The sequence below is a fragment of the Pygoscelis adeliae genome, unplaced genomic scaffold (assembly GCF_000699105.1).
Source record: "Pygoscelis adeliae isolate BGI_AS28 unplaced genomic scaffold, ASM69910v1 Scaffold74, whole genome shotgun sequence".
Classification (NCBI taxonomy): Eukaryota; Metazoa; Chordata; class Aves; order Sphenisciformes; family Spheniscidae; genus Pygoscelis; species Pygoscelis adeliae.
Genome location: NW_008824665.1, coordinates 2,386,837 through 2,413,009, shown reverse-complemented (window position 1 = coordinate 2,413,009; position 26,173 = coordinate 2,386,837). Strand labels below are relative to the sequence as shown.

At 37.5% G+C, this 26,173-nt stretch overlaps 1 protein-coding gene across 1 annotated transcript in view; it reads left to right on the top strand.

Moving 5' to 3' along the window:
• Positions 1-26,160, top strand: part of DGKH (diacylglycerol kinase, eta) — an 83,890-nt gene extending 57,730 nt beyond the window's left edge. Inside the window, exons 21-29 of the mRNA XM_009322839.1 lie at positions 2,134-2,247; positions 2,537-2,671; positions 3,769-3,935; positions 5,502-5,607; positions 7,177-7,269; positions 11,062-11,181; positions 11,539-11,647; positions 13,372-13,502; positions 19,589-26,160. Of these exons, the coding sequence (XP_009321114.1) occupies positions 2,134-2,247; positions 2,537-2,671; positions 3,769-3,935; positions 5,502-5,607; positions 7,177-7,269; positions 11,062-11,181; positions 11,539-11,647; positions 13,372-13,502; positions 19,589-19,678 (1,065 nt within the window). The 3' untranslated portion in view covers positions 19,679-26,160. The remainder of the gene's footprint in view (positions 1-2,133; positions 2,248-2,536; positions 2,672-3,768; positions 3,936-5,501; positions 5,608-7,176; positions 7,270-11,061; positions 11,182-11,538; positions 11,648-13,371; positions 13,503-19,588) is intronic.
• The last annotated feature ends 13 nt before the right edge of the window (positions 26,161-26,173 follow it).

Here is a 26,173-nt window from a genome sequence, read left to right as displayed (position 1 = left end):
TATCTAAAGTTTTTATATACTCCATGTTCATATTCATCACTTGAAAGCATCTCTAGTGTCTGCTCAGCTCCTGTTCAGGAGTTTATTTTTCTCCCTGGACTGCCTCACTGGGAGAGAAGATCTGTCCTAGCTGTCATACCGGTATGCAGCAAATGTGTGTGTGTGTCTCAGAGCAGTTTTACTGATATTCTTAGTCTTCTGGTGATCAGATGGGCCAGCAAAGTGACATGTTTGTTGTGGACAGAGTTAGGAGCGTAATTCACTGCTTTAGTGCAGTCTTGAGTGACTGATCGTCAGAGGTGGTGGTGGTGGTCTGAAGTGCTCCTGGTTCTGCTTCCCTGGACACAAAAAAGGTGTTGCCTTGACAGCTGCAAATATTCCTGAAACATTATCAGTGAGACAAGCAGGGCAGCCGCACGCCGACTGACTTGAGCGGGGCTTGTTTAGGCATGCTTTTTTGGTGTCCAGAAGACAGGCTGGAAACGTGACCTGCAACAGGGAAGGAGGGAATTGTTTCTTGAATGTTGATCCGTAGAGATTTGTTTGCCTTTATTAAAAAAAAAAAAAAGTATGGTTGGTTTTCAGTACAGATAATGTTTTACTGGTGGAGAGACACAGCAGACTGGGTTGTGGTTTGCCCATCCTTTTGCTAAAATCGAAGCACAAAATAAATGAAATTTTACAACTACTTTTTCTTAACCCATGCAGAACTGGCCCTGTAGATGTCAGTTATACTTGTTAAAGCTGGATCACAGACTCTCCATACTTTTTACCTTGGAATAACAAAATCACTGACTTTGCTCTTTTCAAGACATTCACATCCCCATGTGAAAAACGGAAAAATTTCCATAGAAATTGGAAAAATGGAGAAGCCTTTTGCTTCAAAACAGTCTAGACCCAGTAAAATTGCACTTTTGTTCTTTGACACTCATCTGCTCAAGACATATCTGTGCAATGCTGCGATGCTCTGAAGGGAAGTGCCACCTGGATGTGGCACTAAACTGTGGCAACTGTGCTGTACGGCCCTTTCCCTGAGAAGCCCTCCTCAGCCTCCTGGCCAAAGCCACCACTCACTGCACTGGGGTGAAGGCTCCTGCTGGCTTGGTGGGCAGTGGGGACCAAAGTCCATCACCCTGTTCCCCATTCTCTCCCTCCCTGAGCCATTGCTGCAGACACTATCTGGATTATGTGGTCCTGCACCCTCTTATTCTTCACCTCCAGGAAATCCTCTCTCAGGTGCCTCTGATGTAGCTTACTCTGCCACGGTGCCAAATGAGGTAGTCTGAGTACCACGGGTGGTACTCTACCCATTAAACTCTTACTGGAGTGATTTCTCCTGCTGTTTTTTCTCCCTCATTGCTCCCTATTGCATATCAGGATGAAATGGTCAAGCTTCAAAGTGACCTTAGTATGGTATCTCCTGCCAGACCCAGCTGAACTCCAGCCTGAGCCTTGCTGTGTGGCATGGCTGAATCTCCCTGCAGGACACCAGGTGGCAATGGCACACACGAGACTTCATGTGCTTTGTGTAAGCTCATGGAAATTCAATGTCTTGGCTGGATATCAGGACGTTTGTTCCATACAGAAGCGGTTTTCATATTTACAGCGGATAATTGTATACAGCGCATGCGAGATCCTCTTCAGTATGAAAACTGTGTTGAACAAAGCCAAGCACGGACTCGGATGTTGGTTTCCAGAGAATTCAGAATATAAAAAGATATGCACTTCTGAGAAGAAAACCACCATTATTCCTCTTAGCTTCAAGAACCTCTTAGATACTGAGTACATTAACCAAGTGGAGATTTGAATTGGCCTTTCATCTTGCCTTGAAAAACATTTCTTAGTCGGCACGCTGAAACATGCCATCTTTCCTATATAAGGATATGCCTTGTCATTCAGATGTTTGAAATGCTACTAGCATTGCTGTTTTAAAATAATATTTGCCTACTGTCTACGGTATCTCACTCCTATGACTTTTGAGAGACAGTGTAGTTATTCTGTAGTTATTCTACAGTAAACAAGTTAGAGCATTTAAATGTTGAAAACAAATCCATAAATTAATCTGTTGCATTAAACATGCAATCTAAGCACTAGATTTACCATCAAAAATGGAATATTTTCTTTTCCTTTCAGATATTTGGGGCTCCATCATTTGATGATAAAATCTTAGAAGTTGTTGCGGTATTTGGCAGCATGCAGATGGCAGTTTCAAGAGTCATCAAACTGCAGCACCACAGGATAGCTCAGGTTTGTTTCTTACTTGAAAGCACGCAACATGGTTGGCAGCAGTTTGGGATGATGGCAAGTAGCGATACTCTTGATGACCACCACCCTATACATTAATAAAGTGCTGACATTGTTTTAATTTTAACGAGTAACAAATTGTGTTCAATGATGAATGAAGTGTAGAAGTGCTTCATCCTTGAGACAAACCTGGAGGGAAGCCGCAGCTCCTAGTCATCAACATGTTTCAGGTGGCCCGTCAGTTTCATTAGTATTTATTGCTCTGTAAAATAACGTGTTTGTTCTTTTCCAGTGTCGGTCAGTAAAGATCACCATACTTGGTGATGAAGGGGTTCCAGTGCAAGTCGATGGAGAGGCATGGATCCAGCCCCCGGGAGTGATTAAGATCATACATAAAAACAGAGCTCAGATGTTAACACGAGACAGAGTATGTTATGAGATACTGTTACTAACATTGTTTCTGTAACAATTTGATTCAGTTATAACATGAACAAAACAGTGCCTATAAAAATGTTTTATAACTATCTATATAACTTACATGATTACTTAGATTTGCATATTTTCTATAATAAGCCAGATAGATAGAGAATTGTTCTTTTGTGTAAGCGACACCGCTCTTTGTTAGCTTTTATCAGTGTTATTAGTGCTATTCCTGTATTCTTATTAATATATAGTAAGAAGAAGAATGGTCAAAATTTTATATATTTTTGTTTCTTTCTTTCTTTTCTTTCCTATCCCTCCTCCTCCTCCTCCTCCTGCGTCGTCGTCGTCGTCTTCTCCTTCTTCTTCTTCTCCTCCTCCTCCTCCTCCTCCTTCTTCTCTAGGTAAATAATACGCAATCACATACTGGAAGTTCTGGCACAGTTGCATAAATACCAAAGTTCTATAAAGTCCATTTTTCAGAATAACTTTCTGCAGATTTCTCTCCTGTCTCTCTCTGTTCTACTAATCCTCCCTCTCCCCCACCACCCAGTCTCAGACAGAAGAGGCACGTGCAGAACCTAGTCACAAAGCCACTGGAGAGTTCACGCTTGTCTAGGATTACTGTGTGAAAGGCGTAGCTGCCCCTCAGTTCTCCGTCCACTAACTGGATGGTGAATTTAGGGTGCAGTTAATGGCATTTGAACTACATCTTAGTAAATTTGTTACTTTTTTCCACCATTTTTTAGGTTTGAATCTTGTATTACTTTCAGATTTGGATCTTACTATCCATGCTTGTATTATCACTGTCTTCATGTTCTTACTGTTTTGAAAGATGCTTATTGAGGATAAAGGAGGGAGAGAGAGAAAGCGAGCTTTCAGAAGAGACTTCTTATCTACACTATGTTTTAAAAAAATTAAATTTAATGTCATTATTTATAGAGCTTGTATTATTTATATAAAATTAAAATTAAATTTAAGTTATTTGTTAAATTAATTTTAATGAAAATATTATAGAAATTAAAATGTATATAAAATTAAATTTTAAAATAAATAAGAATACTCCAAGTGCTGTGAACTGAATGTATAATTCATTTTGATTAGGCCTTTGAAAACACCCTGAAGTCTTGGGAAGACAAACAGAAGTATGATTCCTGTAAGCCTGTCATTCGATCTCCCTTGTACCCTCAGCAGGCGGTTGAGTTGGCTACAGAAGAAGAAGTTGCACAGATCCAGCTGTGTTCACAAGCTGCAGAAGAACTTATTACCAGGTACAGCAAAATTAATAAGTTTGGATTGGCAACCTAGACACCAAGACTGAATTATTCATGCAAATGCATACATAGACTTAGAAGGTGTATATTTTCTCTGTTTTTTGATTAATGTTTAGTTGCCACTCTATCAGTTATTTTATTTATTTTTTTTTAAACTTCATTTTTAAGGCTCAACTTGTTTATTTGTGCTTTTCGTATGTATTTCTGTAATTTTATTTTTGTGTGTTTATGTATTTTTTTTCTTGTGAAAACCGACTTTCTGAAGGAGCAGTGGAAATGGAAAACTGGAAAGCTTCTTTGCAGAGAGGCTTTTGATTAAAAATTCTCATTTTATGCAAGAGCATATTTTTATTGAAAAAAAACCCTTAGAAGTCAACTTCAGAAGTCAGCAGTGCGGATGTATCCACCTGACCTTAACTTCTCCTGACCTTATTTCTCTTTAAAGCCTTGCTACTCACAATTTCAAAAAGATGAGCACTTTTCAATAGAATGGAAAGTTTTCTTAAAATATTGTACAAGTAAACAGTTAACACAGCAACATTCAAGGAGCCCAAATTGCCGGATAAAATCTTCATACCTTTTTGCATTCACCCACTCATTCATTGTTATTGCAGCTTTCTATTTCATTCCTAATGCTCAAAATCCTCATCTCTGTGCCCCTGGACACTTCAGTAATTTACTTGAACTGAGATGATAGTGGGCTGATGGTATAAAATTGATCTCACAGCCTTGCTTATTTTCAAGAACTACTTACTTCCTGAGATGCAAGTAGTTTAATAAAAAAGGCACTTCAATTTTCATAGAAAAAAAAGCCTAGATTTTTTTAAGAAAAGCATTTTTTAAAAATCAGAACATTTTATAAAGCTGCTACTCAGTTCATCATGATAACAAATTATCTTAAGCATCAAAATCAATTCTTGGAGTACCTGTTGAGTTGCACTGATAACATAAGAAAGGAACTGAAGAACGACATATTCTTTTTATACTGTACTCGTGACTTAAGTAGACATAGAAGAATAATTTAGGTTATAAATTATCCAAAGTGAAGTTTAGCCAAGACAGCTTAAAAACTTTACTGTTCTAGAGATGGTCCTGAGGTTGTAATTACAGCTAGACCTCCCATAATCTCAAATGACTGCAGCCAATTTTAATGTCACGTCTGAAGGATATGGCTTGTGAAATAGGTGTAATGGTTTTTAAGATAACTTCAAGTAAGTTATCTTAATGTGCTAGGGTTTTCCTCTATAGTTTATTTGAATTAACAGCCCCAACATTTTTTGGTACAATTTTTGCATACCATTTGTGTTCTAAGACAAATAAATGTGTCTCGGTATTTCATAGCAGAATAAATCTTCTGTGTTATGGATATCATTTATATGAGGTGCTGTATTGCTTGAAGAGATACTTGTATTTCAACTTCTGTTATAAAGGACTATATTTTTTTAAAAGTGTTTTGTGAAACATATCTTTATATATTTTCTCATCTGATAATGTTGTGTACTCGGAAGAATTAGTCTTTAAAGGAGGTTAGAAATATTTTTCTCTCTCTTTATATTTTTGTAGAATCTGTGAAGCAGCAAAAATACATGGCCTCTTGGAGCAGGAGCTTGCTCATGCCGTTAATGCATGTTCACATGCATTAAATAAAGCCAACCCAAGGTTTCCTGAGGTAAAGGAAGAACAGAGATTTATGTATAAGTAAATAAGCTATAATATCTGTATGCTTAAGCTTCTGATACGGGAGCTGTATTGTACTCCTTGTCCCCATATTAAAACAAGTTGGATGATAATTCTTGAAGTTTTTGATAAACAAGACTTCTAAATATACATACACATGCTCAGATTTAAATGAAATTGCTTAACAGATGAATGGATGCTGTATCTTCTCCCCTTTTTTGCCACTTTTTCTAAGGTGAAAGTAAAGGGAAAGTTACTTCAGATTCTGAAGGTGCTGCTCTGTATAGCAGCAGGGAGTCTCAATCCTTCATGTGCATAGGGAAATACCCCACAGCTGATGAATTCGGTAGAGATCATGCTCAATGCTTCTGGAATTTATTAGTAATACCAGGAATGGGAGTTAGGAGAACTGCCTTCTCACAGAAGAGTATTAAAGAGAAGAGTCCCCTCCTGATGTTAGATCAATATGATATCTGACAAGGCAGAAGATGCAGTTTCTGCATTTATCAGTGCAGAAACTCCCCACCTGGTACTCTCTTTTGTGAATGTGGGACATTAGAAAGGGACATTAATGACACTTAAAATGCAGACCTTCTGGGTGGTGTTGCAGGGGGGAATGAGCAGTCAAAAGGGAGATAGGGAGTTTGGATTAGGGGCACGGTAAGGGTATGTCTGTTGCCTTTCGGAAGCAGCCAAGAATTCGCTCCATCTGCAACGGAGGTCCACAGCCAGGGGTGCTCATCCTGAAGTGATGCAGCAGTGCTTATTAAATCAAGTGAGGCGGTGTACTAATGTAGCTCTGAGCATGAATAAATCAAACTCATGTCAGCAAACAACAAAAACAATAGGCCAAGTAAGCTCACATCTGCTTGCAGACAACTGTGTAGGCATGTCCCCAGACACAGAGTGGAGGCATGACAAAGGCTGAACAAATGCTGTTACTACGTACAGGTCAATTCCTGTGGATGCATTCATAGGCATTTTCATGCTTAATTGTTATCCAAGTGCTATGCAGAGAATGCAAAGGGGGTGAGGGGAAATGAGTTTCCTGGTTTCTCTCTTCACACTTAGACAATCTGGGTGTTTTCAAGGATTGGACCCCAAAAAGATTAATTAGGTAGAGGCTGCCTATATCTAACCTAAATTTACATATGGTAAATACATTAGTTAACCTTTGCTTCTTAAAATACAGCTAGCAGCTTACTTCTTCTAAGGATAAGGTGAACAATTCGGATCAACAGTTGTTACTAAATGAGGCCCACAACTTTTCTGCTGGCCTTTGTCATCCATAGAAATCGTAGATTCATATCACAGGTGGCTGGTCACTTGATGATCTTCAGGATTGTATAAGGTCATATTAAATGAAGTTGGGGAAAAGACAGTAAATAGATACTACATTTTTGTTTTCTATTCTCAGTGCTGAAGAAGTTGTCAGTGTAGAGCTAAATTGATGTATTTCTCCTAGGAGAAGATGCTTAAGATCTCTGCTGTAAGCCCAAAGTACTTATTTGCAGTTTGACTTGCATCACTTCAAATAATTTTTATGCTTCTTATTCCCCAGAGCCTTACCAGAAACACTGCCATGGAGATAGCTGTCAATGTGAAGGCCCTGCATAATGAAACTGAATCTCTGCTAGTAGGAAGAGTTCCTTTGGTAAGGTGACAAAATACATAGTTTTATTCCCTCATTCAGATTATCTGTGATTTGTTCTTTGCTGATTTTTTAAATTGACACAGGATTTATGACCTGCTACAAGAAGCTTTGTAAGGCCAATTGGAGGATATTACACTGCATTTGTGGTTTGGATCACAATGAGTTATGAATTCTTGTCCTAGGTTGGCATCCATTTTACCTCACTTCAGATATCTAAAAGGTCATTGCCTGGGCTCTTCTTTTTAGTAGTCAATGAAGAGAAATAAGTATCCCTGCTGAGGCTGATTCACACTCAACTGTCTTAGAGGCCTATCTTAGAAAAAGATAAATCATCTTCTGGAGGTTTAGCATTTAAGAGAACTTTCGGAGTTCTATTATGTGTCCATCTTCAGAGTTTAAAGAGAACCTGGGGTGAGAGCTGTTCAGACTCATACATTCAACTTCTACAGATCTAATCTGGGCAAGTAAATCTCACCCTTGTTCTAACACCTGTCAGGAATTATTTTATAACCTTTAACTGGTAAGTGTTCAGTAGACCTCTGATGGTACTGAAGACTTTGCATCTTTTTCTTTGGCTAGTGTTTCTGTGCCTAAAATGATGAAGACTGCTCAAGAATTGTTGTACCTTGATGTATAATTAGAAAATTTCTACATGTGACACTGTGAAGAGAAGAAAGATGTCAGGTTTTCTCTGCTGGTCCACTTTTATATTAAGAAGATACTCAGTAGGAACAGTTACATTTTCTTTGGATTCAAAAGCAGATTTATTACTAACTTACTGTTTATTTAAGTGTTATAATTAAAAATGGATATAAATAGGAATGTTTTCATTTAGCTGAGTTATCATATGAAACTTACTGGTGCAGGTTCAGATACCTTTTTACACAAGTGATAAATGGTACGGGTCTATTCTACAGTAACCAAAAGTTAATACGGTCTAAAGGCTAATAACCATATAAGTTCTAGAAATAGTCAAAGATTAGGCTCATATGATCTATTTTACGAGTTTTTAGAAGGGAAAGTTGTTCATTAGATGTTTTTGTCCAAGAAAAGGGAAAAATATCTGCTGGTTTTTTTTTCAAATCGCTATTACTAATCCCCCATATTTCAGATTGAATGGGGAATCAAAACAGAGAAATTTGTTTAAATTTTAAAATAGTTTAGGAAGAGGAATTAGAAGAAAAGATTTAAGTTGGTGATGCCATACTAGGACTAGTGTAATTTATCAAGGCAGTCTGGAAATAATGTTATTATGGAAACCTTCCCATTGAAACATTACCTTTTCTATAGCCAGTTGTGATCTCATTGTGTTGTCGAACGGGTCCTTTGTTTAGGCTCCAAAGCTTAATTTGATTCATTTGTCCATTTCTGATTTTTACATGTTGTGCTTCTGCTTCTCATTATGGTCTGTGCAAATGTCTTAATGAGTCTACATCAAACTCATTTTTTAATAAAAAGGCTGTTTGAAAGATGCCGAGATAATCTTCCAGAGGTGTCCATTACATTCATTTGACATTATGCTTGTTTAGAACAGTATTTCACACTCACAATAACAAGGCACCCTGGTTAACCTTATTGTCATGTATTTTATAAATGCTGAAGCTACATGTATGTTGGCCCCTCACTCTATTAAAATAGAGACAGATGAAATGTAAGGTGTTGCTTGATGCATCAGCCGCTGCCATCATACACTGTCCTCCAAATTATCTTTCTCTGACAAAGATGGACCTTCTTTCTATCTTCCTCCTCTTTTTTTTTTTCCTCTTCAATTCTCCCTCACACCTCTCTTTTGTGATCAAAGCTCCTGATAGCAGTAAATTGATGGCTTTGTTGCATATACTACAGTTTTCCAACGTATTAAGGGAGAATTATGACAGAATGCTTCATTTCAACTGAATGAAATTATCTGAGCCCACTGAAATCAAATATTTTCATATTAAAAATTTCCTTTGGGAAGGAATTGAAAAAATCCTTTATTTTCATTGTTTCATTCATAGTGTTAATTTCCATCTTGGAAATAAGAAGCTTCTCCAAGATGTTGTAGGAGGAGAATTTACCCTAAATTGCTGACTCTTCCTTTACCAGAATTTCACTATTGTTTCGGGTTTATTTCAGGAGCAATATTGCCAATGCATACACTTTCTCACCATCAGATGAGAGGTTTTTTTGTCCCCAAGCAAAATGTTTTCCTTTGAGAATCAAGCAATTAGATAAGTGCTTGTTGAGAAAGAGATAACTCTTTTCTTCGTTCATTTATATAAAATAGTTAAATAATTTTAAAAAATGAAAACGAGAGAAAAGTTCTAACTTCTTCAAAGACAGGTGGGTCTTCCACTGTGCTCCAAATTAATTGAACTGTTCAAACTGAAAAAAAAGGGAAGGCAAATAAAGCTCAGAGTCTGCTTATTGGCACTGAATTCTGTGAGCTTTAGAAGAGAAAAGAACACGATAGCAAGAGGGAGCTTATATTTACAGTATTACTATGCTAAACAGCAATATCTTACTAAAGATGTCTCTCCTTTCAAAGGTGATGATGTGCAAACTATTAAAGCAAAGGAAAGAAGTTTTTGTTAGGTAGGATAAATTAAAGGGGGCTTGTAATTTATCACCAAACTCCAACAACATCAAAATCTTTTTCCAGCACTAGAGATCAAAGATTTTCTTACAACTCCATTTTAAAAATGCATTCACTAGGATACAACTTAATTAGATCCTTTCAAAAGGATATTCGGCACTGCTTTGGGACTACTTTTACTTCAAAGAGAGAAATAGCTGTTCAGATTGCTTTATTAGTGATTCCAAGCAACTCGTTCCAGGATTCAAATCTTTACCTCAAAATGGTGTTTCAGCAACCCCTGATAAGCCCAAAACAGCTTTGCCAGGGATCAGCGGCCTGCCTTACCTCTTCCTCACAGGTTCGACTCACACAACAGCTGCAGAAGTTTTCAGACCAGGGTTTTAAGGAAAACTGGTACCTCCATGGGGTTCTCAAAGTGTTGATGGAGCCAAATTCCCGTAGGTCAGCAAGTCCTAAGCTTTTTACACTGCTACCACTTTCTTTTTCTCTTTGGCCTTTGCTGATGTCTTTGGCTTTTTGTCTCCCGCCTGTGGCTGCAGTCGTGTCCCTCTTCCATGCCTGGTCCCCGTTCTTCCCACCCCCAGCCAGCAGCAGTGGCTATCGCTCCATGTCTTGCCTATTTAGAAGGGGTAGTGCAGGTATTGTATCACCACTGGAAGACCTTTGGGAATGGAGCATCTTCGATAAGATCCATTTCCTCTTACCTGACCATGAGAGAGTGATCTATCATATGAAGACATTTGCAAATAATAACTCAGGCTTACTACCATCTATTCAATTCTTTTACACCACTTTTCATACAAAAATTTTCCAGGCTCTTGTTCTTCTGGTCAGGTTTTATCTCCCTTGTGCTAGTAGTTTCCACTTCTAGTGTGTTCTAGTATTGGTGTTATCAGATAACTTTTGCTCTGTGAAGACTCAGGAGTGCAGTGAATGATGACAGTGACTGACAGCTAGGTCCAGCTGGGCTGCACCGAAAGTCTCAGCTGCCTCAGTCATCCCTTTGTGGTTGGGACCATACTAAGTGTAGTGTCAGGGTGGTCTGACACATCTCTGAAGGAAAATTTAATTTGGTAAGTTTATTTGTTTTCACCATTCGTTTACACTCACCATGAAGCAGTCATCTGTTTGTGTGTGGTAACAACCTATCTAGATCTAAATGCTATATGTTAACAAAACTAAAAATACTATTTTTCTGGCCTGTTTATAAACAGCAGTTAGAAGCTCCCCATGAAGAGCTGCTGTCTGATGCTTTGCACAGTGTGGAAATAGAGTTGAGAAAACTTGCTGAGATACCATGGCTTTATTACGTTTTTCAACCAAATGATGATGAGGTGAGTTTGGTTAATACTTCTTGTTTCTAATTTCTTTTGATAGGGAAGAGTAAGTTAGAATCCCTCATGATCTGGAGAGGCAATTTCAGTAGTGATGGTGGATCATTTCTGTCTGCTGTGAACAAGCTTCTAAGCTTGTTGCTTTTTTTTGTGTTTTGTTCCCTTTTGTGAATTTAAAGGTTTTGAATGGTTATTTAATAAATGAAACAAGTATAGAGTTAAATCCTGAAATTATTCTTTATGGAAGTAAAATCTGGTCTTAGTTTTTGAGGTTAACTATGAATTACCATCTCAAGCATGTAATTTCACTGTTGTTTTCTGTTAATTAAAGGTAACTATGTCTCTTCTTTCATGCAGGACCCCCCTCTGGATTATGCTAAAAGAAACAACAGAAGTACAGTGTTTCGCATAGTGCCAAAGTTTAAAAAAGAAAAAGTTCAGAAGCATAAGACCAGCCCTCAGCCTGGTATGTGTTTTGACATTACAAGAAAAATAGTAGCATTTGGGGAAAGTGTGATTTTATGGGTTTTTTTGGTAAGAGCTGAAATGATGCACTCTACCTAAAAGTAGAGTCAAAGTGAAAAGCAACTGAGCTAGTTTTTGAGGTTAACTATGAATTACCATCTCAAGCATGTAATTTCACTGTTGTTTTCTGTTAATTAAAGGTAACTATGTCTCTTCTTTCATGCAGGACCCCCCTCTGGATTATGCTAAAAGAAACAACAGAAGTACAGTGTTTCGCATAGTGCCAAAGTTTAAAAAAGAAAAAGTTCAGAAGCATAAGACCAGCCCTCAGCCTGGTATGTGTTTTGACATTACAAGAAAAATAGTAGCATTTGGGGAAAGTGTGATTTTTATGGGTTTTTTTGGTAAGAGCTGAAATGATGCACTCTACCTAAAAGTAGAGTCAAAGTGAAAAGCAACTGAGCTAACTGGCTTCTCCATTAGGATGAAGATTTCTTTCAATACATTTAGAAAGCATTCAGTAGGACCCCAAGACTTCCAAGTGAACCAAAGAACTACTGTGAAAATATTTAGGTAGTTTTATCGTGTGAAAGGACCTGTGTCTTTGCTGTGGTTACATTTGATTAACTCATAGCAGTACAAGTTGTAGGTAAACACATCATTTCCCTGTGAAGCTCCAATTCAGGTTTTTCAGGTTAGTTTCAGAAGGTGCGCAATAGCTTTTATCACACTGGTTTTATTAACCAGTTATTCTTAAATTTCAGATGGGTTTTAAGTTCAGCGAGTGAGACAAATCAAACAAAAAGCATGATAGTCAATACTGATTTTTTAATTAGAAGAAGTTGAACAAACTCCACTCTCCTCTCTTCCCACTCTTATCCATGAACTTACTTCCTTAAGATTATGTCCAGGAGTTAATCAGTGATCAGATGGTCCTAAAACTGTTTCTACATCTTTGTCTTTTTAATGGACAGTTGGTCAAAATCTTGCAGGTGTTGATCAGACTTTAGATTTCAGATTAGACTTCAGATTTCACTTCATTGTAAAACTAATCAGCATTGAATGAAGTTGCAAAATTATAGCAATAAGTAGCATAACTATCTTTTTTTCAATAAATGTGGTCTTATTAGAACTAATGTGGGCAACTAACCTTAGAGAACAATGTTTTACAGAGAGCTTATTAATGGCCTGTGTAACACAGTAGCTTAAAGAATATTTGTTGCATTAATTAAGAATACTAGAAAATGTTAATTAAAACTGGACTTGCTTGCTGCCATTGCTATATTTGAGGTATGGTTGATATTTTAATTTTACATGTTAATTAGTTTTTGAAGGCTTCTCCTCTCCCTGGATGACTACTAATAAATTAATGGTATAAAGCAGAACAACATCAGACTTTGCGTCACTGATCCTAAGATGGTGTAATGTGAATTTGTTGGGACATGAGGTTTTAAAGGCTTTACTGAAGAAAGTGGAGTAAAGCTGAAAGCATGGCTGCAAAGCAAAGAACCCCAACTTTGTTTAGATACTTTCTCATGTTAACTGCTAACCTGTAACCTGCATGTAAAAAGGAAATTGTCAGTTTTTGTGGAAATGACACCTCTAACCTTTCCCCTTGCTAGCACGGCAATTCTACTCTGTTTTCCACTCTCTTTGGCCTAACCTTTGCTTGTGATGCATTTGAGCATGTAGAAATTAAGGGGGTTTTGCTCTTAACTTTGGTAGTTCAAAAATGGGGCACAGATGAAGTTGCTGCTTGGCTGGATCTGCTCAGTTTGGGAGAGTACAAAGAAATCTTCATCAGCCATGACATCCGAGGCTCTGAGCTTTTACATCTGGAAAGGCGAGATCTTAAGGTATTTCCTTTGTGCTACTTTTCTGCTATTGACCATTTTCTTTGACAAAACAACAACCAACTTTTCTTCTTTCCCTGCACTTGTTATGTGCTTGTAGCTTGGCTTACACTGTGCAAATATGCAATAAACTAATACACGCTGTCCTTTGGCCTGATTTTCTGAAGTGCTGACTTGTACTTGCAACCAAGAATATCTGTGTTATCCGAAATTTCCTTTTTTTGCACGTTATATAGAATGATAGCATTATAGTTTATGTCAGAAGGCATAGGAAAAGCACGTTTGATATCTTACTGACATCAGTGTAATACAATGTTATCTTCAAGAGTTCATCGTTTCCATTAAACAGGATCAGTATGAATCAGTTCAAGGTGGTGATAATAATTTTGAATCTATCTACTGCAAGGTCAGCAGCTACGAGCAGCTGATCTGCTTCAGGTGATTTATTGTGTATATATTGGATATAGTGGGTGTGAGAGTGATAAGCAGCTTAATAAATTGCGGCATTGGACTTACATAGCATTGGTGTTTGTGTGTCAAAATAGACCTTCACAATAGGTTTTCTCATCCCTGACCAACCTCTGCCTAATTTCAGCTGTATAGATTTAAAAAAGAGCACCTTCCTTTGTCTCCAAAATTGTAAAACTTTCTTCCTCTGAGGTCAGACTGATAAGTTTTGCAGGGAGAAATGTTACCTAGCAGTCTGAGGCTGTTATTTGAGCTTGCTGGTCTTTTTCAAGAACGACTTAAGTGCATCCATTATATGTAGAGGCTGTATCTTTGGGGATTCGTCAGATTACTTTTTCCGGGAACTCAGTAGTAATGAGTTCTTGATAATGTGTTTTGCAACTGCTTTTAGCACGTAAGAGAAGAAATAGGATATTGTATAAATCGCAAACATTCACATTTAGAGTGCAAGTCATTGCTCTAGCCACAGCGCAGTAGGCTCCAGACAGAGGCAATACTTTCATACAAACGTGCCATTTTTTGTAAAGTTTCTTACATAGTATGAAATCCTGATGTTGTATGGTAGCGCTCACATTGCATGACTGTTGCAGTAGAATGCAGCTGCTAAAGATAGCTGTGTTTGAGATGATCTATTTGGCTGTTGTGTGTTATTTTACCCTTTGGTATTAGATCACCTAAGCTTCTTTCCATGGAAGTTAAATTCCTTTCTTTCAGGATAGTTCCTGACATGGAGGGATAGTTTCAGGACAGTCCCTCCCTGCAAAAATTTGGAAATAGAAAACTGTCCAAGCAATCCACCACAGTGTTCCAGTGATGGATGTTGCAAATCCCTGTTCTGAATGGGCACTGAACAAATTTAAAACTTAGCTGGGAAACTCAGCATCACACAATGCATAGGTTTGCTAAAATGTTAAGAAATCTTTAAAAAAAAATCAAGATGTCAAATTTGTTGGAATAAATGATGGTGGGTAAGATCAGTGTTAAACTAGACATGGCTTCTGGCCATGCCTCGTTTCTGATAGGTACCAATTTGACTGCATGCCCAGAAGGCTGGCACTTCAACCAAGTAAATATCTGCAGCAGGGTAATCATCAACCTGTTATCCCTGTTGCTAAGACTCATGCTGATTCAGCATAAATAAAACCCCATCACAAAGGCCTATGCTCTGAAATATGTAAAAGCTTGTCTTAGAGCCTACAGAAAGACAGACTTTTACTGTCCCCTCTATCTAGTGCTGCCTGAAAGCAAATATGAGGTTTTAAATGGCTCAGCATAGCTGGACGAGGATTCGTTCTACGCAAATTTCCAAGGGTATGTTCTGTGCTAGCAGAAGTCTTGCTCTAGAATTGCCCCATCTGCTCGTTAGCAGAGCTGAGAGCTTCCAGGGCAGTGCTGTTCGTAAGGTAGGCCAGGCTTTTGGCCAAGCACGGCTTGCGCTCTATGTAGCAATGCTGAATTTAAATAGCAGAGTTTAACGTTCATCCTGTTTGTCACATATGGGGCACGATGTCTGCAGGGAGCCAATTAAGGATGGCTCAGGGAGCCTGCAGTTTTCTGACCAGTGACCTGAATTGGTGTCAAGATGTGTAATGTGGTACCTAGGAAATGAGGAACACGTCACAAGCTGCCCTGTTAATTTTTCCTCCCTTTGGCTATCGAGGTGTGCAGATGAGTCTTCAGCGCTCTTGAGAGCTATAATCTGTCTACAGCCTCTCCTCCAGTGCAAGGCTGGTGCTTCCAGCCAAGCTAAATGGGCTTGCCATTGATTCACAAGCTCTTAAGTCATGTGCAATAGATTTACCTCTATTACCTCTCATGTCAACAACAGGAAAAATCGTTGCCTGTTTTAATTGAATCTTCTGGGCCCACCTTTCTTTCTGTGGTCAAAAGTAGAGATGAAAAGCAGTACAGAAAAGGATTTGATGAAACTCTTTTCCTTTGCATTCATCACTGAAATAGATCAATACGTTGACTGAAGAATTGGACACCTCTAATTATATTTCTGCATAACTTGTGGATCCCATTCTCGGTTAGCTCTGTGTGTGGCAACTGGCAAATGGAGAACACCTCCAAGAGGAACCAGATACTTCTCTCCACCCAGCCCCTGCAGTAATACCCTTTTTCCAGCCTCCTATGCCTGATTTCATTTAGGGGAATCTTAGACTTTTACACCCATGTGATTATCTTTCCCTTGAGGAAAGGCTGGGCAGTGAATTGTGAACTGTGCTGTAGAAACTGTAGAAAGAAAGCTTGTCGTGATTTTTTTTAACCTTCTTTTACAAGCAAACTCATTCAAAACTAGACTCTCATTTTTCTGAAATAAATACTGGCATCTTAGCATTGATAAGCTTGTTCCTATGCACACAACTTAGTAATAATCAGAACTGCAACACATTTGGTAGGACTAGGGTGACATCTCCTTAGAGCTCCATAGCAATGTTGGTTTCTTTGGAGAGAGGGTTTCCATGCCTCATGTCAGCTTGATGAGCACTGCCAGTAAAGCTGAAGTCTGTGCTGAGGACTGCGGCATTTCATCTCTGTGTTTCACAGTAGCATGTTTGCATTTAAAATGTATTGTAAGATCTGTCAGACTTCGGGCATGCTAGATGGCTTTTGACACTGGGAATGCAAGTAGGGTAGGTTTCTCATCTGGAAGATGTTAATATTAAGGGGTGTTTATATAAATTGTTTGGTAGTATCACATTGGTGGTATGCTTGGCCAAAATCTGTGGGGCAAACCTGGAATAAATGAGTTCTTGGCTAAGCAGACAGGCAATCACCATAATATAATGCAGACAAGGAACTCCTGAAAACTGTTGCAAGAATTTTCATCAGCTTTTTCTTGCCCAACTTTCCTTTTTCTTTTTGAGAATTTTTTGAGCCCTACCTGCTGAAGGCCTAGAGATGGCAAAGTGGGTTGGGAGAGCAGAAGGAGAGGTGATCCTGTAGTTTTAAGGCCATAGCTGGGGAAAAAGAAGGACCATTTTCTTCCTCAAACTCTGGCTAGCGTCTTGTCTTCAAAACCATATTTTAGTCAATTTGAATTTTTGTTCATTAGATATGGACAGATTATATAGATCATGATGAAACTCATGCATGCACAAAAATGCAGACATCTTTGGGGATCTTGCTTTTTGTATGATGCATGATATGCTGCTGGTTTAGTCTGAGATGAGAGAATTTCTGCAAACTTTCCTCCATCAGTAGTAAACTGAGAATACTAGATAGCATCTAGTGTCACGAATGTATAAATTTTAATTTCCTCCAAACCGAACTATTACACAAGCATAAAAATTCAGAGTTTATCTTGTTGGTTGGTTTTTTTTTCCCCTGGAAACATGGCAGAATTTATCAAAAGGGTCCCAAAAATTGTGATGAGGCTCTTGAGACTTGCTGTTCTGATCTACATTACAGCAACTTCAACTGGAACAGAAAGAAAACCAAAACCTCTTGCCTCTGAAACATAGGTGTTGTTAACGATACTTTGTAAAGGTTGGTGGAAAAAGTAGCTGAGTTTTCTGGGAATCTCATAATATGATTCTTTCCTCTGATCTTAGAAGACTGGCAGCATCTCACTATGTTGCTTATCCAACAGAAGCTCTACTCATGAAAAATGTTTGTTCTGAAGAATTTGCAAGTTCTTAACCTTTAACAGTGTGGCTTCTCGTGGTTTGGAAAATATCCTCACGGGTTTTTCCTTATGTAGGATTTCCTCCACATAACAACTAGGCTATTTCAGTAGTCTCAATAGTTGTGTGTACTTTCGATTCATTGGAAAATTAAGTTTAGTATAAAAAAGAAAATATTCTCTAAATCTAAAATGATAAATATTACTGTCATTGTGGGACGAGTTTAACAACTACTACCTACATCAATTCTATTAACTTAAAAATTAGTACTACATTTTTTTTATAAGTGAGATGACCATTAGCAGAAACAAAATATAAATTGATGTGATGTGGAAAATCAGTTTTTCTTCAGATAGTTTTATGAACAGCACTTGATTTGGGGACTTTTATGAACATATCTTGAACTCTTTCATGCTGACACCTTTGTGCCAAAGTGCTGTAAAGGATGGTCATGTGTTTATAGTACTGACAGTTTTCAACTGAAGAAACAACCAGGGTTTTTTTTTTATCTCTAACATAACCAGAATTCAATCTTGACTCTCTGAAAATTAATCCACCTGTTTAATCTGTGCTGTGCTACATTTACAATAAAATAATTAACTCATGCCCAACTTACCATCTCTTTCTTCCTTTGGAGAAATGGAGAAAATTAATTGCATGCTAACACTTTGAAGTAATATAAAGTGTAGATTTTCTGAGGTTTCTGTGGCTGTAGAAAGGTAGATACAGTCTTTGCATAGAGTATGTACAGAATATTATATATGGTTTCATTTTTCACTCTGTATGAGGGTAATTATTTCAAGCTGCTTAATGATACTCCCTTCCTTTTAATGTCTTCGTAATGGAAAATCTTCCTAGTAAAACGAAAGGATTTCTATTTCAGAAAACTAGGTAGTGAAACTTTTCTAAGGTTTTTGTATTTAATCACAATCTACTTATATAAGGTTTATTCTACAAATAACTAGTGTTTGAATCTGCCACTTGCTCAACATCACTAACACAAGGATTTTAAAGAGTTTTTCAAAGCTGGATTTTACAGGTAAGGGAAGCAGATTTCCACCAAACTGAGCTGAAAATTCATTAGTGCAGTTGGGCATCATTAGCACAGCGGCTCCTCTGACCATTGGACCAGTCAAATTGAAAAAGGATGCTGCTAAAGCTGTTATTAATGCTGGAAGAGGTTTGCTGCAAAAATTTCTTGTCTGTTGTCACTTGTACGGAGATGGGTCCCGGAAACTAATATTAGAAACATTTCAACTGATGTGATTGCTCTAGTGGTGGCTACAAGGAGATTTACGCTTGTGCTTTTTACGTTTTCCTTTGGGACGTGACTGTCATGTTTCTGAGAATTTTTCTTACAGCTCTCTAATCGAGAAGATCCATGTTAGGTGACGTAAGCTTTTTGGAATGAAAAACAAATGCTTACCTTTTCTATTGCTCTCTAAAGGGAAGTTGTCCTACATGTCTGTAGCCGTTACATCCACTTTCCCTTGAGAAACTGGGGATGTGTGCGTTTGTTGATTAAAACAGACATCACAGGGCCTCAGATCAAGTGACATTGCTGGACAGAAGCTCTAATCCATCACATCCTACCAAGCATTTGATTCCTGTATTAGAGAGGAGGGGGAGATTGTTCTTTTGTTGCCAGAAATTGTGAAAGGTTTTTGTACTTAGAAGTCAAGTGAAAGATGTTTTTGACAGATATTGCAGCGCCTTGGGTTGTCGTTATTGCAGGTAAGTAATTTTCTGTCTGCAAGACAGAGAGGCGTTCATTGTATGCTCTAAGCAATTTTTTTGTTAGGCAACACTTGCTAGTGCCATAGAATCTTTTCCAGTTATCGTTGATTGCAGCGAGCACATTTCTAGACATTTGTTGCATGGTTAGATCATAATCAATGGGTTGGGTTTTTTTTCCTTTTCTCTAAATAAACTTTCTTCTTTTTCTCTTTTTTTCTTTTCTTCTTTTTTTTTTTTTTTTTTTAATTTCTGTAGGACCTGGGGATAACGAAAGTGGGTCATATGAAGCGAATTCTCCAGGGAATTAAAGAGCTCGGCAAGAACACCCCTTTGTCTGAAGTGTGATTATGCTGGTGCTCTCCCTAGAGAGCGAAGGGAAAGTTGCTGGAGAAGCAAAGCTGTTGCAGGCACTTAGCTGTCTTTGTAGTTTACTCTATGGAAGAATAAGCACCGGTGTGTTTGTACAGGCTAGTATCTCTGAATTCTTGTATGGTGAAGAGCTTGCTGCAAGCGTACAAAAGGATTTGTGCCAAAAAAAAAAAGAAAAGGTGGTATGTTCTGTGAAGACGTTTTCTTGGTGTGCAAACTTGGCCAGTTCAGATAAGCACATTTTGGTAAATCGATTGGTTTATGGTGAACTGCACTGACTGGAAAATATAATCGAGAAATGATTGCTTTGCTTACATGCAGCTCAGTATGCCTCTCTTTACACTGCAGCAAGATACCACTGTACAGCATGAGGTTATCCGGTTATCCTTCCGAGGCACAGCTTCATAAAACCTCCCGTGCAGGAGACCGAGAGGTTTTGGTGGTTCAACACGTGAGCCTAGCAGTGCCGCAGGTACCCAGCACTCACCGGCCACGCAGAATGGGGGAGAGATACCTTGTGATACCATGAATGCAAACTATAATGCATGGTGTGCCTGCCTGAATCGTCTGTTGTTCTGTTGCATGACACATCTGATACTTTAAACACTTGAACAACTTTTATATCAGTTTGAATGAGATTTAATTTATTACTACTTGAGTGTCTTTTTTTTTTTTTTCCAGTTTCAGGCACTTTTCTATTCTTCAGTGTTGTCTTATGCCTAAAATGTGTTCTACGGCAGAGGATGTGTGGGTGTGGAAACTTAGCATTTGTGCCATATTCAGCAGATTATATGCATTATATATGATTGAAACACTGTACAGTTAGATTTTTAAATATACCATGTACAGAAGGTATATCAGGTAACTAACTTATGAGTATTTTTGAAAGACCGGTACCTCACAAAAATATCAATTGGCTTCCTGCATGGAAAATGATAAAGAATTTTCTCATGGTGCATTTTAATGTAGTTATTCAGTTATCTTAAACATCTGTAGCATATTTGAATTTTTAGGCACTAATGGTTTTATTTATTCTATTATTCAAAAAGCAGGTTGAAAGATTAATGAAAAATTTTTACAGGAAAATTCATGTTAGTTATCATACATAGGAAGAGTTTTAAAATGTAGCAGCTGATTTGATTTTTGTGGGGTAAGCTTTTACTCATTACTAACTTACTATTAATTTAAAAATGTCTCTGTATGCGTTTCTTTACAAAGTCATCAATTTGTTTCTTGTCAGCACTCCTACATCAGTAGATCATAAAAATTTAAAAAACAAACTCTAAGGTTTTACACTATGCATGCAAAGATGAATCACGTGCAAGATAGTAATCCATGAGTGTAAACAGGTTAAAAAATGAAAAACATCTTTGTTTAGAAATTGCGTTAGACCAGAACTTGTAAGGTTATTTACAGTTTACTTAAACAAAGCATAGCTTCATAATTGAATTTCCTGGTTAATTTTTCACAAAAATGTTAATCTAGTAGAAAAATAATTTGCATATATCTACAAAAAAACCTACTCAAATGTTTGAGATGAGATGATATTGCACCACCTGCCAGAAAACTTGCACAGAATCGCTTTCTCCTTGCTGTTCCTAACAATGCGTCATTGCGGCATGAGGAACACTTGACTTTTCCTTAATCGAGTAGGTTTGACATTTCTTACAGATTAAAGAGTATCTTAATATCTATTTATGTTTTCCTGGTAGGCAGCAGAGTAAGGTTTCGTTTGTTTCTTCCAAAGCTTATTTTCCCCGTTTAAAGGGGCCAACGTCAAGTACTGCATCCTGGTTTTGCCCTCCCTTTCTCATGAGCATGATGAGAGTCGTCCCTTGGAAAGTAGAGGGGAATCGTCTCTTGGAAAGTAAAATCTATTCCCCTCATTGTTTTATTGCAAAAAAAATTCAAAAGGAGCAAAATAGGCTTTGTTTATATCCAATTATAGTACTATGTGCTCTTGCTGCTGTAGGTTCAACAAGCACCACTCTGGGAGCTCTGTGGACATAATTGATTATTCTGGTAAACAAACAAAAGTAAAAGGCTGTGTTCCATTAGGTTTTCCATAAAAAACAAACCAAAATCCCTTTACCAAGTGACATGATTTTCATGCTGTTATATGAAAAGCATATGCAAACAATGGAAAGATTATATATTTTTTTTAATGTACTTGACATTGACCCCTTTAATAATGTTCAGATGGCATCCGTCAAATCTTCGCAAGTTACATTTCCTTTTCTCTTTGTTCTCCGTAAGCTATGCTATATTTTGATGTGTGGCAGCATTCTAATATATCGATGTTACAGTAGACTACGTCGTTAATCTTCCTGGTCGATTCAAGGACATAATACATGGAAGAACTTTCTTTGCTTTCCTGATTGTAGGATACACTCTCTTTACAACTTTCAGCCTTGCTGTATGCAGTGTGTTAAGATGGGCTATGGAACAGGATCTCTTCAGGTCGCTGTAGAGGTCTGCGCTGAGTATATTAAAAAATGGGAGCTGCTTTTATGCAAGGGAAAATAGGCAAGTGGTGTTTGTAATGCAACGTTCCTATGGCACTCCTCAAATTACCTCAGTATAGGACAACTGATCACTTGTCTTTGTATAGTTCATTTTTTTTAAATGACCACCAAAGAATTTAACTTTGATTGTCCTAAGCAGAAGTTTTTTTAAACGTGCAAGTAGGAAAAAAATTGTAAGCATCATTTATGCTGTATTTATTAGATGCCCAGGAGAGCAAATTTTATGCAACTCTCTGCCTTAGACTAGTGTTGGCTATCAAATCCAAATGCGTCTGACAAGGAGGCTCAAAATATTTTACAGGGTTTCTCTGCCGAGGTCATGGGTCGTAACTGTGTTTAGTGATGTGGCTTTTCTACAGAAAGACTTTTGAACACAGTGTTACTATCTCATGATTATTGTAATTTCCAAGTATTGTTTTTTTTTTCCTTACTGCTGTAAAAGTCCCAGCTCCTAGAACTAAGGACATACATAGCTACCTTTTTAATGAACTGAATTCTTTATAATTTAATCCTGATGTTTAAAGTGCTTCAAAGCATACATCCCAATATTTCAACGAAAATAAGGTAAACACATCCCCTAAAAGTAGTTAGTTTTTTAGAAAACAAGTTATCCCAATAGATCTTGTGGCGCCCGATTCAACATGCCAGATTCATCAAGACAAAAAATCACTATACAAAGTTTACTGGATGAATTTTTTGCCCCTAGTCGAATACTCTTAATTTCCGTGGTCAGTCAGCATACCTTAAAATCTGAAAGGAATATAGAGCAATTGGCATTTTTTTGAAGTGGCTGGTATTCATATAGGTGAAATGCCCTACACCTCAGGAAGAGGAAGAGGAGAAATGCATGTTTTAAAATGGCAGCAGATTGCTAAGAGCATGTTTCTGTTTTGTCATTTTTGAATAGGATTTTTCCAGTTCACTGTATTCAATTGCTGTAGCAACCTCTGATTTGGGTCATGCAAGTGTTGCCTTTATAATGCCTAATGCCTCCTTCTTAGAAACTGAATGAAATCAGGCAAACTCGTGGTTGCAGGTGTTGGGGTTTTTTTACAATACTTTAAAGAAAAAACTTGTTCAAAAATGAAATTTTTTATATGATGGCAATTGCAAATTTTCCTTATGATACATTTTTATGTATTTCCCCTTAACCACTATTTTTTCTCTTGAACATCTCTTTCTTTCAAAGAAAAATATTTTAAACTTGGAAGAACAGTAAAATGTAAAGTGTGTGATCAAAAACCCTCCCAGACTATTTCAATCCAGTATTTCTTACTTTGGGACTGGAGTAAACATGCTTGGTCCTGTAAATAATAAATAGAAATCATCTTTCTCTCTCCATTCCTGCCCAAAGAAATTCATACTGCAATGTTGTATAACTGTAATGCGAACAAGAACAACTGGTTTTTTTATAATGGCCCATTTCATATTTTCCTATGCTTTTTGTAGAGAAATAGATAACCTGCCAGTTTTGAGTTTTTAATTGAACTCAGCGATGCTAATTCACTTAATGAAAATTTCATAATGCCTTCGTAATGAACAGATCTTATTTCAAGGGTAAAATTATCAGTGTTTTTCAATGCATCTAGTCTTCCTTTTGGGAAGACTGGCAGGAGACCTTTTTCACATGTAATGGAAAACTAATACATAAAGCAAATATGAGAGGATGTTCCATAGTCCTACTTTAAAAATAGATGTAAAACTACGTATTACACATAGATAATTCCACAATGGACATGTAAGACAAAAACCCCCGCAGTGATTCCATTTTGCTCGATGCTTCCTATTAATGATTGCATTACTAATGTTTACTACTGGTTCTCCATTGTTCTCTCTGTGCCTCTAAGTATTATGTTCTTGCATATAAGTTTGACAGCTCTGGTAACGAATAATTAGCATTGCAAAAAGTCTTTGTGAAAGCTGAAGTCACAAGTGATGTATATTGTTGAGGATAACCGAGCTGGAGCAATATATTTAGCTTACAACCAGGAAATCATCTTGTCACTCGTGTGAGAGCCACAGAAAAGTACATAATTATAAATTTATTTTTTCACCCCAATAACATAAGTACCTCTCAACTGCAGCGTCCTGAGTGTTACATTTATACCACGGGCTCACCCATTTTTTTGATTCTGTTTTCATAGAGTGTATGTTTTGTGGTATGATTTTCATATCATCCAGGTTTGATGCTGCTTATTCTAACTGCGAAGATTTAATGTTTGCAGGAACTGTACATGACTGTATTGCTGTCTTACGTAAAAGGAGGAGTTTTTGATGACTTGAGGAAGCTGAGGAGTTTGGACAGGACTTAAAACATCTCTGCTGCCTCTTCAGAGATGAATGGTAGGGTCAGCAGGATTAATAAAGCATTATTTGGTAATTATCAATAGAAGATCCTTACTGGTTGTATAAATTCCTGTATTTATATATAGAATATAGTGTGGAAATTGATCTTTTTTACAAAAAGAAAAAAATTTTCTAGTTCTTTTCTACTACTGTTGCATTAGGTTTAATAGCTCTGTTAATGGTTAGCTTATGTACTTGAAATGCTCGTTTCTGCCATACAGAAGCCCAGTCTGTTTCTCAGAAATTATATTCCATTTGGAAGCCATCTGGAGACTCCTAGGAGACTATTCCTGTAGCCAGTTGGCGCTAATACCAAAATTCATAGCAACTTCTGTAGGCTTAATAGTGATTGCCCTCAATATTTTAACTGAAAAAAATGTTTTTGAAAGGGTTTTTTTCAGCCTGTAGAATTAAACTTAAAACATCATCCCCTCATCAACTGTAAAAAATGAAATATTAACACTGTTAACACTTTGGCAAACTAACAAAATGCTGGCAATTACAGACCTGAGAGTATTCCTGGACAACCTGTAAGGAATTTAGCTGCAGTGGTTAAAGACCTACACCTTCCGAGCAGTCAACACAAAATTCATATATTTACTTGGTAGAATTATAAACATCTGTTTTAAATAATTGAAGACCTTGACTCCCAGTTGACACAAGCGCTTTTTATATACACTTTTTGATGGGATTTTGAGTTCATATAACCTGTTGCTTATATTAGCAAGGGCAGAAGAAGCTGGTTGGATAATTTATGTTTAACACAGGTCACGTCTCTACTAATGTTCTCACACTGCTTCCCAGCTCCTGTGTCTGGATGACTTCCCAGCTGCTTGGCAAGACGAGACCCTCGCATGTCTTCCCCCGTTTCTGTTCAGAAGAGCTGGACAGGCAGGCTAGGAAAAAGCTGTAGGATGCTCCAGGAGATCTAGGTTGACCAGGGCTTCAGGCTCCAAAGTCTAGCATAGCCATGGTGGACTAAAATCCTTGAAGTTATACTCCTGCAATCCCCGCTGAAAGCTGTATTTAGCTTGCCATACCACTGACAATTAACACTAGCTACTGGAATGCCCTTGGAAAGAGAAGTGTTTTGGCTAACTCCACCAGCTGTGTAAGACTTTGAAAATACTAGAAATTCGGGTAGCTATTAGTAGGACAAGTATGCAGGTGACTAATCTATATTTTATTCTATGGAACAAACACTTGGAAAAATATGTTTGTAGTACGATTGAAAGATTAGTGTTAGGATTCAAAAGATACTGAAGGTAAAAGCAGTATGGTACAAAGTTTAAAGTAATTTGAATTTTTTTTTTTTCCCCAAATTCATTGGAAACAATTCTTTTAGGAAGCTGTGTTTGATCCAGGTATAGTTATGTTATACTAGACCATGTGAACTGGAAGATGAAACCAGGAAGAAATGAACTAAAAGTAAATTGGGTAGTTTGTTTTCATGATGGACACCATGTGAAAAGCCAAAAATAAAATCCCCACAGTGCCCCAAATCCCTACTATGAATATTTAAAGTGAATTCGCATTTTAAGTCCTACTTTTATTAAAATAAAGTATTAATTGGATAGAAAACTTTTTAGTTTAATTGATA